Consider the following 16,399-nt stretch of genomic DNA (forward strand, 5'->3'; position numbering starts at 1 on the left):
TGCAATTATTCTTGTTGCGCCATAGATATAGAGTTTCCTTGTTGGCATTTATCAATAGGTAAAATTGACTCTAGTGCCCCTTGAAAATATGGCTCCCTTCTCCATTTTTACTATTCTGTCAAGTTAGGTTAGTCTATGCGCTCCACACCCTCGTCTATGTCTATTCAAGTGACAGTATACTTGGGAGCCATTTGCGATATTCCTTTAGAGAATCTAGTCCTCTTTTTACCTCTCTGCAATTTGTGGTCCTTTCTCCATTTCCGCACATAGGTCAGCTGCACTCACTCATCTAATCAAGTAGGGTATATAAACAGCGGTTTAAAGAGTTTTAAAACGCCATCGTTCGTGGAAGGAGCATAGAACCCCCGTGTCCCGCCGCCGGAATTTTGGAGCCCTGTTGATATCAATTGGGTAAGTTTTGGAGAAATCCCTAATGCGGCACTTCTAATCTAGTCACTCTTTAGTTGACTCGCAATTTTTAAATGAAGAGCGGGTAACATAACTTCCCTACTATTTTTTCTATCTTACAGACAGGGAGTTATTTTAAACCATCTGAATCGACCGCCTTTGAGCACAAGCAAAAAGGTAACCATCAGTCCTTCCTCTCCTTGAGAGATTAAGTTAAGAAATTGCTACCCGATAACTATATGGTATAGATGTTCATGCCAGAATTCTTTCCATCCATTCTGTAGGTAATCATCGCAATTAATTATCCCCACATCAGGAGGATCATACCTTTCCGGTTTTACATAAATACGCATTACTGTGGCCATCACTTTTTAACTCCGGTCGGCGGGTCTAAACGAACCCCTACTCCTTAATTAAGGTACCTTCATTCTTTAAAGTGAAAATGTAAAAAAATGTATTTTTACCAACCGTTTAGTTAAAGTAAAACATCAAAAATTGAAAGATCTAATAAATTGAAAGATCCTATAATTTCTTTAGGAAATATAGAAATTAAAATCAACATTCGAGACCAACTAATCACATCAGTGTTTACGGAATATCCATCTGCGAACCTCAATTAAAATAGGTAAAACACCAATCCTGTCCTTTTATTAAATATTGGCTATGAAGAAATCACAGACTAGGCTGTAATAATAATTGTTCAAATGTTCATTTACTGTTTCTTTATGGTTTAGAATATCTTCATCACATAAACAAAGAAAGGATACTCGTTGTACATACAAACCAGATTGCGTCATCGAGTTACATTAATATATTTCGTGTTTTTAAAGTAAGTGACCTTATTTATGATATAAATGTACTGTATATTAGTATTTAGGTCCTGCTATGATATCTTCTTGATAACTGCGACCATCTCTAGTGTTCTCTATTTCATCGTTCACGCCAGTTACATGATCAACTAGAGAGATACAAATATCAGAATCCCTTTATTAACCATCTGATGTAAGAACCCTTTAACTTCCAATATTGGGAATGGTCAATCTAATACTATAAGACACCTTCTTCTCTCTGTGACCATTATTGCAGATAAAAGATTATGGGTTCAATGATCTACCACAGTCGCTTATTCATGATTACCATTAAGGCAAGGAAATGAAATCCTTAATAGTAATGTTGTAATACTAAAAAGTTTGGTCACAACAAAATGGAAAGTCTGAGACTACTAGAATAACATTGGATTGTTTTGAAGTGTTTTTATGTTACATAATAAGAGTGATACAATATTATATATAATTTTTTTTATATGGCATTTCCCTTTTTTAGATACTATCGTGGCTGCTCCAGAAGAAGGCGCTGGTTCGCCGAAACGCGCGTAGAGATTAATTTAGCCACATTTTTCTCTTAAAAATTGTGTTTATTTCATGTAACCTTCATTTCGTTGGATTATTTGCTTCTTTTTAACAGTGTTGTTGTGTATTCTCGATCTATTGAGTTACATGTGTTAAATGTAAATTGTGAATGTGTATTATTACTTTAATGTGTTTTAATAATTTGGGAATAAAATTGAACTCCCCCTTTTTACAAAAAAACAATGTTTTAGCTCAGTTCATTTCGACCACTTATTACGCTCTGTTGCCTAGATTGATACATATCAAATTATTTGCTTTTCCCTGGTCTAGGAACTCTATTTCCATGCACTCAGGGGGTCCTTGATAAATATTTACGTAATATCTAACCAGGTCATCTAGCCGACATCTTAGGTGTGGCGTGAGTGGTCAGACCCGCTCTAGTTGTCGCGACTTCCGCCCTACCAGCCCCATGTGCCTATTTAGCCCTATGCTCTTCCGGACGCGCAGCGGACGAGCGCAGCGGGCGCGCCGACAGCGCGCCGAAGGCGCGCTTAAGGCAAGCCCGTCTGCGCCCGTCCGCGCCAGACCAGCGCCCAGTGCCGTAACCCCTGGCCTTTTATCTACGTTTTCCCCGAAATATAGTTACACCAGAGAAACACTCCTTAAATTAAGATGTAACGATTGCCACCACAGAGTACAACCGTCTGTGAGTAGTATGCTGTACATTAGCAAGTGTCGATCCTGTGGCTACAATTACCACAACCCCCATTCCATGGGCCCACTTCCCTACACCCACCCACCTCCTTCAATCCTCAATCACTGCCCATGCACTGTCGCGCTAAACCTATTAGCAAAACGCTAAAAAATATACTTATTAACGTTAGGTCTATGCCAAAGCATAAACATGAAATTGAATCTCTCATTGTGGAAAATGAGATTGATCTGGCCTTCCTAACCGAAACATGGGCCTCAGACTCTTCTGGGCCGGACTGGAACATCGCAGTGCCCCCAGACTATTCTGTAGTGCACGTAGATAGTAAAGGAGTCATTGGCGGTGGAGTAGCAATTATTTACCGTACAAATTTGAAACTACATATAACTCACCAGACAGGACTGGCGTCAGAGGCCATATCCTGTTCGGTCAAATACAATAACCAACAAATATTTAATGGTCTTCTGTTATACCGACCCCCAGGACCTAGAGGTCCTTTCATTACTGCCCTTCTAACATTCCTGGAGTCTACGTCGAATCACCCCTCCTTCACAGTATTGGGGGATTTCAACTTTCATCTTGATGACAGTAATTCGGCTGACTCCTCCACATTAAGAGACAACTTCAGTAGTTATGGATTAACCCAACTAACGACAGGACCCACCCATACAGCTGGTCATACCTTGGACTCCATTTTCACTAATAATCGCCACATCAAGGTTACCGCTACAACACCCCTACCTTGGTCTGATTATGCTGCTATCAAATTTACTTTAACAACCACGCTGTCTAATGCTAGGAGAAAGGACTTCGTACCTCCGGCTAAATCCCGCCCATGGAAAAAGTTAGAAGCCGCTTCCCTAACAAATCTCCTTAATAGAGATCTACATACCGTAGTAAGCACAGACAGCGATGAAGGAGCCCATAAATTTAATGTATGGCTCTTACAAGCAATGGACAAACTAGCTCCAGAAGAAGTAAAAAAAACTAGGATACGCTCGGCAACCTCACAATGGTACACTCCAGAGGTTAAATTAATAAAACTGAAATGCAGGAGGGCCGAGAGACTCTGGCGAAATGGCTACAACCTTCAGTCCAGAAAGGAGTAAACGGCTGCCCTTTATGAATACAAGCTTGCCATCGAGAAAGCTAAGACGGCTTTCTATACAAAGAAAATTCAAGACTCCCCAAACTCCGAGGGAATTGTTTAAGACCATTACTCATTTAGCCAAAAGCCCCAGAGAAATCACTTTCCAGCCTCACCAAGAATTTGTAGAAAATATAGCCACATTCTTTCAACAGAAAGTTCAGACGGTGCATAATGACCTGCGATCGCTACCCCCGTGTGAGACGGCTCATTATGAACCAGCTTCACGGACACCAATTCTGGAATTCCTTAGCTTTTCCCAGCTAAGCTGTGACCAAGTTAAGACATTGCTCCTTCAGACCAAGGCGGGCTCGCCGATGGACCCATGTCCTCCCCATGTTTTACATATGATCCCTGAAATCATTAGCGTAGCCTTAACCCCCCTTCTCAACTCAGTAATAAACTCCGGACAATTTCCCTGCAGTTGGAAGAAGGCGTGCGTCAGGCTGTGGAAAAGTAAATTTTGCCATGTTCTGTGTCCCTACGTGTTCCCCCATCTTATGTTATGTGTGCATGATTAATATGCATATGTATCCCCCATGTTTGATTAAAGACGCAATTACAGTTGTGTCCATCCCTAGTATGCTAGTTTCCAGTTCTCGTGAATACTACGAATATTAGGCCTATGTAAAGATACGTTGCCACGTTTCTCAGTGTGCACGTTATTTCATTGAAAAGTCCCCGTTTCTAGGCCTCAAAAGGGCCCGGACACCAGATTCAGCTCCTGTCTCCTGAGCCCTCGCTGAGGAGCGATACAGCCCCCACCTGTATCCTCGACCCTTCACTTACTTCCTGCCTCACAGTGCCCGGCTCGGCCTGGCTCTGCCTATGAGTCTGCCAAGAGTATGTTATGATTCTAGTTATCAGTCCAGCCCTCCTTCTCTGCATTCCTAAGCTACTGAATCGCATCAATAGTTTCCGTCATTGTCTAGCCTTTATGTCTCCATGTAAGAGAAATACTGTATTTAATGGTCATTTAATATTCCTCAGCACGCACTACATGTAGAATAATGCATGCTCCAGTCTTAGAGTCTGTTAGCCTCTCCCCTCCTGACTCTTAGTTTATATCAACATGTCCTCTAAACATTAGATACTAGATAGGGTTTAGGTACATGTCGCCCTGACTCTCCAGACTTCAGTCTCTACTCCTAGCACAGAGTTCATAGCCCCCAGCTTCTCCTAGTAACACGTCATTGTCAGTTTGCGCGCACCTCTAGGTCAGAGGTCCCGGCTCCTTAGGTAGCCCCCTCCATGTTTCCGCCCCATTTATGACATATTCTGTTACGTTTACATCACATGTCTATGTATACGCCTCTTGTTACACCCATTTTCACCCTTATCTTTCGCGACTGCTATTGACCACACCCACTGCTCCGCCTACTGTAATTCACTGTAATGCAACTGTTTTAGTATATATGCTTGTGTACTGTTATTAAAGTTAGCGCGCTCATTCCCTGTCCCCCCTGCAGGGCCCTGCCATCCTGTTCCCGTGCAGGTTGTCCTGTTCCTGTCCTTTTATGCTGTATTAAACCTGCAAACTCCTACTACCTCGAATCTGGACTCTTATTTATTGAGCTATCTGTTATTGCTATGTCCAGTCAAACCTAGATCCGGTATTATTTATTTATATACCACAAGGCCCTTACTTAAAAAGGAGACCCTCGACCCCAATGAAGCCAAGAACTATCGCCCGATATCTTGCCTACCTTTACCTGCTAAAATCCTGGAAATTGCAATGAATCAAGAGTTAACAAAACATCTTGAGAACAACCTGCTATTAGATCCTACGCAGCATGGTTTCTGAGCATGTCACTCAACGGAAACTGCTCTGATCGTAGCATCTGAGGACATTTGTCAAACTATGGACAAAGGAGGCAGAGCCGCCCTAATTTTACTAGATCTGACAGCGGCGTTTGACACCTTGAATCACGACGTCCTGTTAAACAGATTAACAACGTTGGGCATCTCCCATACTGCCCTAAAACTGCTCCATTCCTTTTTGCAGGCACGCACTCACCAAATCCACTGGGATGGGCTCACGTCCAAGGAGTTTTTTCTGCCATGTGGAGTCCCCCAGGGGTCGGCCTTGTCACCCACCCTTTTTAATCTCTATGTCACACCACTAGCCGCACTAATCAAATCCCATGGCCTACACTTAGTTTCATACGCTGACGACACCCAACTGGTGGTTTCATTGGCTCAGACAGTAGAAGCCACTGCCACCAGCTTTAGGAATTGTCTGTCGGATGTGAAGACATGGATGAACTCTCACTTCCTCAAACTTAACGCCGGAAAAACGGAGGTGATTGAGTTTGGTCAAAATCCTTCCATTTGGAACGATACATGGTGGCCTCCAGAAGCCGGTGTCTGTCCCACCCCAGTCAACAAGGTTAGAAACCTTGGTTTCATCATGGACAATGACCTCTCTTGCACAGCCCAAATCAACCAGGTCACGTCATCTTGCTTTTTCACTCTGAAGGTTCTCCGAAAGATCTTGCCTTACATCCCTTTCACCTTGAGGAAAACAGTTGTGGGAGCTCTAATCTTGTCCAGGGTAGACTACTGTAACGCCCTATATATTGGTGCCAGCGAAAAACAGCTTAACCGACTCCAGTCCATCCAAAATGCGGCGGCCAGAGTTCTACTAAATCTCCCCAAACGACACTCTACCTCTAAAGCAATAGGCGAACTTCATTGGCTTCCAGTTAGGAGAAGAATTCAATTCAAAGTTCTGTGCCTGGCCCACAAATCTCTGTATGGGCAGACTTCCAAGCAGCTCTCTAACTTTCTCCTACCTTATACTCCTGAACGCCTACTTAGATCAAGTACTCAAAATCTACTTCACATCCCCAGGATCAGGAGAGCCCGTTGGGGTGGCAGATCCTTCTCCCATCAAGTTCCAAAGCTTTGGAACAGTTTACCATCTTTACTACGTTCTGAAAAGAGCATAGCTAAGTTCAGAAAAGAGCTGAAGACCTGGCTCTTTGTGCTACCCTAACTCTGCTTTTTTTCCCATCTCTCCGTCTTACAGCGCCAAGACGCCTCGGCATAAGAGCGCTCTAAAAATGATTCACTCACTCACTCAGAGTAGTAAACCCAACCCATGTATTTACAAACAATGATAATGCTATTCTTAATAATTCATAATCCACAAAATATTTAAGAACCACTAGTGACTATTTTAAAAGTATGACTTATTGTAAGGTTAATGCTGGAGTTCCTTGCATGATCTGAATGACTTCTCAAGGCCTTGTAACATAGACATGCATTATTTACTCCTTCAATTGAGAACTGCTCATGGGCGATTTTTAGACTAGCTTCACATGAAAGGAAGGAAAAAGAACAATGCCTATTAAAAGGTATAAACGTAAACTTGTACTTTGGATTGGGTTAAATATAAGAATACGTGCCCCATACATCAACAAAGACGAAGGAATCAATTATCTGGTCCTGAGGTCGTCACTGGACTCTGCAGAACGTTCAACATTCACGCCTAAGCGTTCACTTGTCTGTTTCCAAGACTGAGCAACTGACTTTGCATTTGTTACTTGAATCAAACGTTACCGTAGGCAGAGCTCTTGCTGCATTAGAGAGGCCTGGGATTCATCCATGAATAGAGCACTTACTCACCAATCAAATACTTGACATGTGCAGAAGATTTCTGATTAACAAAAAACTGTAACCTAGCAACCTGTTCTGCAGCATCCACTCATTTGGATTTATATTGCTCCAGTGAGAGAGTATTTAAATTGCGTTCCTTCACCATGTTCCAATGCAAGGGGATTTGCAGCAGATATGGAGGAGGCAGCTAGGAGTTTGTGACTCTGCTAACTTTGCGGAAGATTCGGGTGAGTCCGTCCCCACTAGCTGGTGGATGTTCTTGAGAACTGAAAACAGGTGCCATGTTAACAATAGCCCCTTAGAAAAGTATCTGGTGCCTGAGAATACTTGGTAAGCACTTTAAGGTGGCCCTGGCCGATATTGTTCAGATTATTCTTATCTATTCCATTCTGTTTAAAAAAAAATCCCCCAACTGAGCAAAGACCATGATGACATCAAAAGGTATGCACCAAAATAGCCAGAAGAGGCTGGTTTGACTTAGTTGTTCTGTCGCCAGCTACTGGTCAAGGAGACAGATCTACAAGCTGTCTAGAAAATGGAAGCCAATTTGCTACCTTCAATGAGGGTGTGAATCAAGTTTCCCTTTCATCATGCAAAAGGCCAAGGAACCAAACCAGTTTGTACCATGAGCCATGCACTTTTTAACTTTAGTTAATGGCTATTCAGTGACCCATAGGGCTTTAGAGGCAGTGACATGACTTCCCCGCCCCTCCGGCCCAACCATGTAGCATGCATTCAATGTGGTATCAATGTACTCTGCTTTATAAAATGTGACTTGCTGTCGACAAGAGTTTAGCAGTTAATGCCATCAAATGCTGGCTCTAAGTTAATTAACCGGCACTCAGGGATCTTGGATAAGCAACCACAGCTGAAGGGACTAGAGAGGAAGACTGCCACAACGGGTGCCACACTGCACCCAGAATAAATAAAGATGAGCACAGAAAACAACAGAAGGAATGGTTTCAAAGATGATGCTCTTTGACTGCTAAACCTTGGGAAAGGGCCGCAGAATGCATTGCTAGGGTTCTGAACCAGCCACTGATTTGCAAGAACATGTAGAGATGAAGATGTCCAGTAGGGTGTACAGTTGGGAACTACCTCCGTGGCTATTGTATAAACCCTATCATACTGATGCTCCTAAGAGTTCAATGTATGAAATACCTTTAAGAATCACCCTAGTTCAACCTTGCCAGAGGTCTTTCAAACTTGGCGACTGAAAATGCAATAAAGCAACATGTGTGGGCAATTCAAGTCTCCAGACTTCAAGGAGTGATAAAAATAGTTAGACGGATTGAGGAGAAGGCATAGCTTGTGATGGTAGAGCTGTTTGGAATTCAGTTCTCAATGCACTGCTGACTTGAAGGTGTTACATAACAATCTTTTACATCGTTACTCACAGATGAGCATGCAACGTGAAGGTCTAAGCGTCATCTGTTCCCACAGTGTCATTGCTAGCATATCTTCTGTTCAACACCCTTTCCAGTGGATTTAGCCGTGGGTGTTGTGGTTATGAAATAAGAAGTTACCCTGAGTATAGTGTAAATCATGCAGCGGGCCACAAGAGTCTCTAAATAGGAAGGTGTTCTTTGCCTTCTCACATGTAGTAGAGACCTGATTTCAGAAGGGAGCAGCAAAGATGTAGTCTGAATTTACATGAGGAGGACATCTCACTTTTCTGTCTGTGTATATCCTACATCCAAAAACTGACATTATTAAGGAAAGGCTAGGTAGAATCGGCCACACCTACGTATTGGGAGTGTATTTGTGATTTATTTCAATGGGCTACTGGTCTTTTCGCTGCCTCTTCCCGCGGCTCACCAGCATTTCCTCTTAGGGTTTCCCACTAAGGGAAGAACTTCCTACAAACTGGCATGCTTAATATACAAACTCATTCATGCTAACCCCTCCCACTACCTGGCTTAAAAACGTAAGATCTCTGGAGGTTACATACAAGTTAAAGTTCATACAATGTCTTCATGGAAATTCCCACCAGTCTTCAACATAAAACGTAATCTGACTCAGGCGTTCTTCGGCTCTGCACCCAAAGTTTGGAACGCTATTCCCCTTTATATCTGCACGATTCCAACTCTACTGTCTCTCTAAAAAAGATCTGAAACACTTGCTTTAATGCTTTTAAAGCACTAGTCTCTTCCCTTTTCTATCTAAATGTTGGTTTTCTCCTGCTCCAGTCACATGATGTTATATTAGATATTGATCTCTCGAACGCGCTACCTACTCGATTCATTGAATCTAGGATTCCGATTCCCCCTTCCCTCCGAATGAAATGTTTTCTTTTTCTTGTTTGCTTCGTGGTCTACACGTCTCACCTTCCATTTTTGCAAGCTTGTCATTTCCTTGTCCTCTCTCAGGTTCACAAACTAACGTACAATGTACATACATGTAAATTGGCCCTATTTCAGTAGCGTATTGTGGATATATCTTTGTTGTATGCAGTTATTTAAAACCATTACAATTTATGAAGAGTAAAAAAAACGGAGCGTACGAGATAAAAGAATCTCTAGCCATAAAAGAAGAACACAAGTTAAAAGGAACAGTGAGCTGAAGCAATAGTTCGGATGTCATATCACTTTAACATGGAAAACCAAAGTGCTAGTGCAAAGAAGGACCTAATAGAAGCGGTAAGGACATCAGGGCAGTAGATACAAAGTACGATCAGTCGAATCTGCGTAGCACAAAAGGTCATTTGGAAACAGTAGAGAAGTATTCCAGCATTAGGTAATTCTTTTATGTATCCTTGTTATGCTTCGTTTTGCTATTGTATATGCCTGGTTAGCACTCTAATGCTCTCTCTGGCCTGCAACGCGTTATAAAAAAACTACTTAATATATTAACTGAAATGGAGTTCCAAATAATGGGTTGTTAAAAGTTCGATAAACAAAATTGTTGGCTTTATAATTGCGGGTGCAATGGCCAGAATGAGATGCAACTTGGGGGTAATTATATTTGTAGTCTATGGCACGATGTGCATATTATTTTCACTCTTTCAAATGTTGGAAAGAGGTTTTAAAAAATGATTCACAACAAAGCTTATGCATACATACTGTATGGATATGAACAATGTAAAATAGGTGCTGCCTAGAAATGTATTATTCTAAGAGAGCCTTGTCCCGCCGCTGGCTGGCGAGCAAAGACTTCACTCTATGAGGTCTCTCCTTATTCCACTTAATGATAAAGTGGATGGACCAACATGTCTCAAACTGGCATAAAACTGCCATCACGTCACAAAAACGACTTCAAGTCCTGAGCGTAACTGCAATAGTTTCAGTTATAGTCTTATTGTATGGATTCGAAAGAAAAATATTTTGAGATTCTCAATAAGCAATCAATAATGAGGGTAACATTTTGTTTTTGGGATAAGAGAGGCTCAAATTTAACAGGCAGCCCCACAACTGTGCATCATTATGATTGATACCCTCATGTGATGGCTTATGACGATAATCTGAAGACCACCACTCTGCAGTCATAGACCTCTAAATACAATACAGTAAAGTGCATGGAAATTATACCTCAGCAACTAGGGGATATAACATACATACAATAAAATACTAAGTGATTGGAGATTCTACTGTTTATAGATATGTTTAGGATTCTCAGTCTAAGGATTCTAATGGTCCAGCTTATGGATAAGAACTACAAGGCCTTCTAGGTACCCAAGAATCCTGCATTTCCCCAACAACTCCCAAGTAGTGCAGCATGATCTGACTTAAGTGCACAGATGTACAATATGATACTCTTGGGCAATTAATTTATCTAAAGTGCATGGTGCAGGAATACTGAATAACTTGTTTGTTAAACAGCCCTGAAAAAACGCATTAACAAGTTTGACTTACCAAGGTAGGGTGAGCGATCTGGACAATTGGGCAAGAAGTCAGACAGGAAACCATGATGGTACTGCTGGTGAAGACGGCTCAAGTTCGAATAGACATCATGGGTTCGGGAGTAATCAAAAATTGGGTCTGGAATGCGACCAAAGATGGATGCCAGGCTGCGGAAGCCCCCAAAGGAAAAATAGACCATGAAGGCAAACTGGAATCCAATGAGCATGGCCAGAGTACAAGGCCTTTCCAGTAGTCTGCGGATCATCTTCGAAGGAACTTTTATTTTCTTGCAAAAAAGCAACTCGTTGGCTCCCCCTTCTCCAAGCACTTCTGAAAACAAGAATATATGAAAAAACATCAGTTACACAGAAATAAAAACTGAGACTGAATGTTTGGAAGCCAGGCGGCAGATCACTTATCACAAAGGTCTTTGAATTTATTAATTAAGCCACATATCCATTTGGTATTTTATATATATATATATATATATATATATATATATATATATATATATATATATATATATATATATATATATATATATATATATATATATATATATATATTATTAAAAAAAGAAAACTAACAGAGGGGTATTGCCATACAAATACCTAAACGTCCGACAGTTCATCAGCAGAGCTACCTATGCAGCATTAGCACCTGGACAACTAATCCTCTGCCTAAAGTAAGATGGTGGTTGCCTCTGGTAGATTGGAACACTCGTCTTATGGGGTTATTAGCATTAACCTGAACTTGTTAAGTTTCAGGAGTTTTGAACAATTTCCACAATGAAGCATGAAGTTTAAGATATTCAGATGATATCCCTTCAACTTTTTTTATTGAGCTTTATTGCTCTGTTATGATTTCAGTTATGTGTCATGCAGATAAAAAACTCTGATAAGTATGGAATTGAACTCGAATCTCTAAAAAACTGAATGGGAGTTTGTAATTTCTTCAAAGGTTACTAGTTTGCTGTTTGATGACAAATGTAGTGAATCTTCATTGTATTTTCGCAAGTACTTCTATTTTAGACACTCTACAGATGTATCAACATACACCTGTAACTACTTTACACCAGAGCTTTCCTCGTGTGTTCTGGGTGACCCTGATGTATTCTAACCTAAATCTTTAACAAGGTACTAACCATGAACAACATTAGGCATGGCCTGTAAAACACAAAGTCAAACACACAGTCATTGACAGATACTTGACTTTAGAATTTGATTGACCATGAATGACTACGTTACTGCTGGATGTTTTACGTCCAGCAGTAGAACACAATTCTTAAGCCTTTGTACAACATGTTGAATTTCCTGCTCCATGTATGCACAAATCCGCAATTGGGCCATTAGCCTAGGTGCCTTCAAGATGACATTGCTTCAACAGCACTTATCTAAGGCAGTCCGTTTGCTGGATGATGAGTCTTCCAAGTTAACTGCATGCAGCACCCCGGAGACGGATGCACCCCAAGAAGCCCTGCTTTACAAGCCATAAAACATAACCATCACAAATGGGATCATCTTTGCAGCAAGAGGTAGAAGGATACTGCTGAGCAATAACTGTTGACCTACTGAAAGCAACAGAAGATACAGAGGATATACTGAGTTATCACGCATTATCAGGGTGTGATATGCTCTCACGGAATCTAATAGAAGCTTAAAGATTCAGGCTGTTATTTTCCTTACGGAAGCATTATACCTTGATGTAACCAGGCACATAGGCCCTCAAAAACTTGACTGGACCGATATGTGGCACACTTTTTACAAGGTAGTAGGGTGCCCATCCACAGTAAGGACAGTAAGAGGGTAGAAGCCTATGGAAGCCAAACTAGTAAGATCAAAGCGGAAAAGTAAAACATCCAGTATTCGGGGAAATGACAGAACTATTAGAAATTTGCTTTGATTAATGTTTATAACATTGATATAAATTTGGATGGCACTTTGCACACAACTGTTATACTGTAGGGACTTATAATACCCCTGTCGAAGAACAGATATTAAGAGTGGCTCTAACTGCAACAAAGCCAGGGAGTAGTCCTCAACTATGCTCAAATACAACACCTGGTGTACACAACTGACTCCAGGAGGAGATATACCATACTTCGAGGCAAAGATTATATCAATTACGTCATAAAGGGACAGTTTGTTAATGGCAAACTGTTCTCAAAAAATCTGAATACCGACAATGAGACAAACTTAGGTGATTCCCTTGAAAGGCCTATATTTACTGTACGAATGCCCTATACATTTTCCGGTCAACGGGGAGAGCTAGTAAAGACTTAGGAGTGACTGCAAGACTAGGGAACAGCCAGCAACTAAGTGTACTGGATGGGGGATGAAGGTGCAAGGAATTCGGAGGAACATAACTCACTTCTCTTCCTTCTTGGCAACAAGTGTCTTTGAAAGCATAAGAATTAAAAAGGGATATTAGAGTGCGAACTTAAAATGAGATAAACTGCTGATGCTTAGGAGATGCAACTTTGAAGAAAATTGAGATTTACTGTCTGGTCACTTTAGCCCTGATGAGATCATAAACAACTATGAGCACAGTGATTAACTCTAATTAACATTTGTTTGCTGCAGAATGCACCACAGCCAAATACAATGGTCCCCTCTGCCAGCGTCTAACTGGCTTGCTAACAATAATTGTTCTTCTTCAAGGGTATCTGCTGATTAAGTGGCAAAGCACACAATGGACTGCTGCCACTGTAGCCCAGTGATCTGGGTATGTACTACTAACTAACATCCTAAAATACAGCGTGCAGTCTGTATCTCAGGTACAGCCATTGGCTTGCAAGTACTCAACCCCATTTCTTCATGTTGGAGGATTAAGGCCTGTGCTTGAGATGGGCGAGGCAATGAACTTGGGTCGTTTCACTTTGATAAAAAGTGCAGAAAACCTTACAATTAGTCCCGCTCTTTGAAAAGCTATTATTAATGAGTCATTCAAATCACCTTCTTTAATGTAGCTTTCGAGTTTGGGTGTCTACCCCAAAAGATTAGCGAAGCCCAAGCAGTCAAAATAGATTGATCCCAAGTAGCAAAATCCAGGTAACAGTATCTCTATAAACACCTGAAGGTTGTTTAGGGTTTTGCAGGAAGCGCCACCAAAATGCCCTTACTCAGTTTTACTGGCACTTGAGATTGAAAAGGCTCTTGATGCCCTGAGTTGGCAGGAACTAAGAAATCAGAGAAGTCAATAGGTTATCTCCCGATGTGAGGGGATTCAGCTGGTCTCGCTCTATGTAGATGACATTTTACTTTTGTAGAGGTATTTGGGCTGAAATAACAGATTTGCGGCGATCTTGCACAAACGTAAGTTCATTGTAGGCCTAAAGGTGAATTGGGCAAAAGTCCTCCTTGTTTCTTGGGAGGCATGGATTACCCTGTCAGCTTGGGGCAGATTACCTAAATGTGAACCACACGTTTTGCTATTTGGGCCTCTGGGTGTACAACACTGGTGTAGATTTACTGGCTGGCAGCGTTGCTATGTACCCAGATTTGCTTCTGAAAAATGCAACCACTATCAGTGATTGAACATGTCGCTGTAGCACAAATAATGATGCTTCCCTAAGTCAATATTTTGTGATCTGGAAACCCTAGTTGTTTTAATATGCAGTGAAGTAGACAAAGGCTGGCAATGCCCAAGTTGAAACTTCCAGTGACACACAGTGGACTGAGAGCACCTGACTTTGTGCTAATTTATATATCTGGGCAACGCAAATGGGTGGTGCACTGGTGGAGTGATTGGCACCCCGAATAGACAGGTATCTCACAATCTAAAATTGGTAAGGGTAGTTAGTTAGCATCATTTGTTCCTGGGAACCAGCAGTGTATCCCACTATCTCGGCTGTTACAGGTGCCTTTGACCTCTTTGCAGAAGTGCTCCACAGTACTTGACAGATGACTTTATGCTGTGATGATACTGATAAAGGGGCTAAGCAGCATGGATTCTACACTATGTAGTACTTGCTACAAATGTAAAAGGTGTGGTACTGCGACATTAAAGATATGTTCATAGTAGGTTAATTTGTGAAGTTTGACTCCCTTATGACAAACTAGGGACTACATTGAGGTCAAGTCTTAAAGTATAGAGTGCTGCTAGAAGTACTACATACATTATGGTACATATGAGGCAGTGAACTCTAAACCCAAACACTAGTATGCCTCCTACACTTGGGAGATATAACATTACTGACACGATAGCTACGAGAGATGGCGGGGATCCTTCTCGACAGTATGAAGGACAAAAACAGACTGATTTAGGCAAGGCCTCAACAACAAGGAATGGAAATGCACTCTGGCCTATGCTCACAAAGTATTGAGAAGTGAGTGTTTTAAGCATATTCAGTTTAGTATCCTTCACATATGCCTTAATGGCAACAAAGACAATTAAAAATATATTCCCAACATCACATTGCCCCCGATTCTGTAAAGCGCATGCACGTTTCTGGCATTTGGTATTTAAATACCCAGAAATAACGAAACTACTGTGGAGGAAATAACAACTATACTTAAAACATATAAGTCACCCCTAAAATAGGGCCTAAACAGCCCAGACAGCATAGTGCACTGTATTTTAAAAGTTGGACATGTTCTTTAAAGTTTTACATGTCCTGGTATTGAAAAAACTCTTACATTTGTTTTTCATTATAGCAAGGCCTACCTCTCCCAGAGGATAACATTAGGTTACCTTATTCCATTTAATAAGTGATAACTTTCAATTGGGACCAGGTAGACAGATCGAGTTTGGTGTCTATAGAGTTGGACTTAAAGGCCCTCTTTAATGGTCAAGTCAGATTTTACATCACAATTCTGAAAATGCCACTTTTAGAACATTGGCATTTTCCTGTCCTAACCATTTGGTGTCTGCTGCCTGCATCCTGGTTCACATGACAGGTGTAGTTGGCAGTTGCTCAATGTATATTGCTCTCAAACAGTGAGACAAAGGGTGTTGGCAGGATGGGCCTCTCTGAGTTAATGAGCTGTTAACTACCACACTGGCACACCATAATATCATATCTGCGCACTCTCACAAAGGGTTTGACACTGGTCCTTTGTGACCTAAACAAGCTGGGGCCAGCACAGGAAGGAAGGGGATGCCTGACACCTCAGGGGATTAGAAATATTTAGAAGCTTCCTCTACTTTAAAGTGGGCACCCTTAGATCTAGTTCTTCAGTACACTTCTGGACCTGTGAAAGACTACCAGGAGGAAAGACTGCTGTGCTGCTGAAAGATATGCCACTGTGCTGCTGAAAGGTCTGCCACTCTGCTGAACTGCTGTCCTGAAAGACTACTGCCCTGATATGTTGACCTGCTGCCC

General features: G+C 41.5%; 1 protein-coding gene and 1 long non-coding RNA gene across 4 annotated transcripts in view; one reads left to right on the forward strand and one right to left on the reverse strand.

The window, feature by feature from the left end:
- B4GALT3 (beta-1,4-galactosyltransferase 3) overlaps positions 1–16,399 on the reverse strand; it is a 456,858-nt gene that overhangs the window by 115,828 nt on the left and 324,631 nt on the right. For all 3 annotated transcript variants that reach the window (XM_078669020.1, XM_078669018.1, XM_078669019.1), the window contains exon 2: positions 11,089–11,406. In XM_078669020.1, coding sequence (XP_078525146.1) covers positions 11,089–11,341 — 253 coding nt within the window. In that variant the 5' untranslated portion in view covers positions 11,342–11,406. The remainder of the gene's footprint in view (positions 1–11,088; positions 11,407–16,399) is intronic.
- Positions 944–1,848, forward strand: LOC144798826 (uncharacterized). The gene is made up of 3 exons (XR_013603666.1): positions 944–1,033; positions 1,143–1,237; positions 1,732–1,848. It is a non-coding gene; the product is annotated as an uncharacterized LOC144798826 (long non-coding RNA).

This window comes from Lissotriton helveticus, chromosome 12 (assembly GCF_964261635.1).
Source record: "Lissotriton helveticus chromosome 12, aLisHel1.1, whole genome shotgun sequence".
NCBI lineage: Eukaryota > Metazoa > Chordata > Amphibia > Caudata > Salamandridae > Lissotriton > Lissotriton helveticus.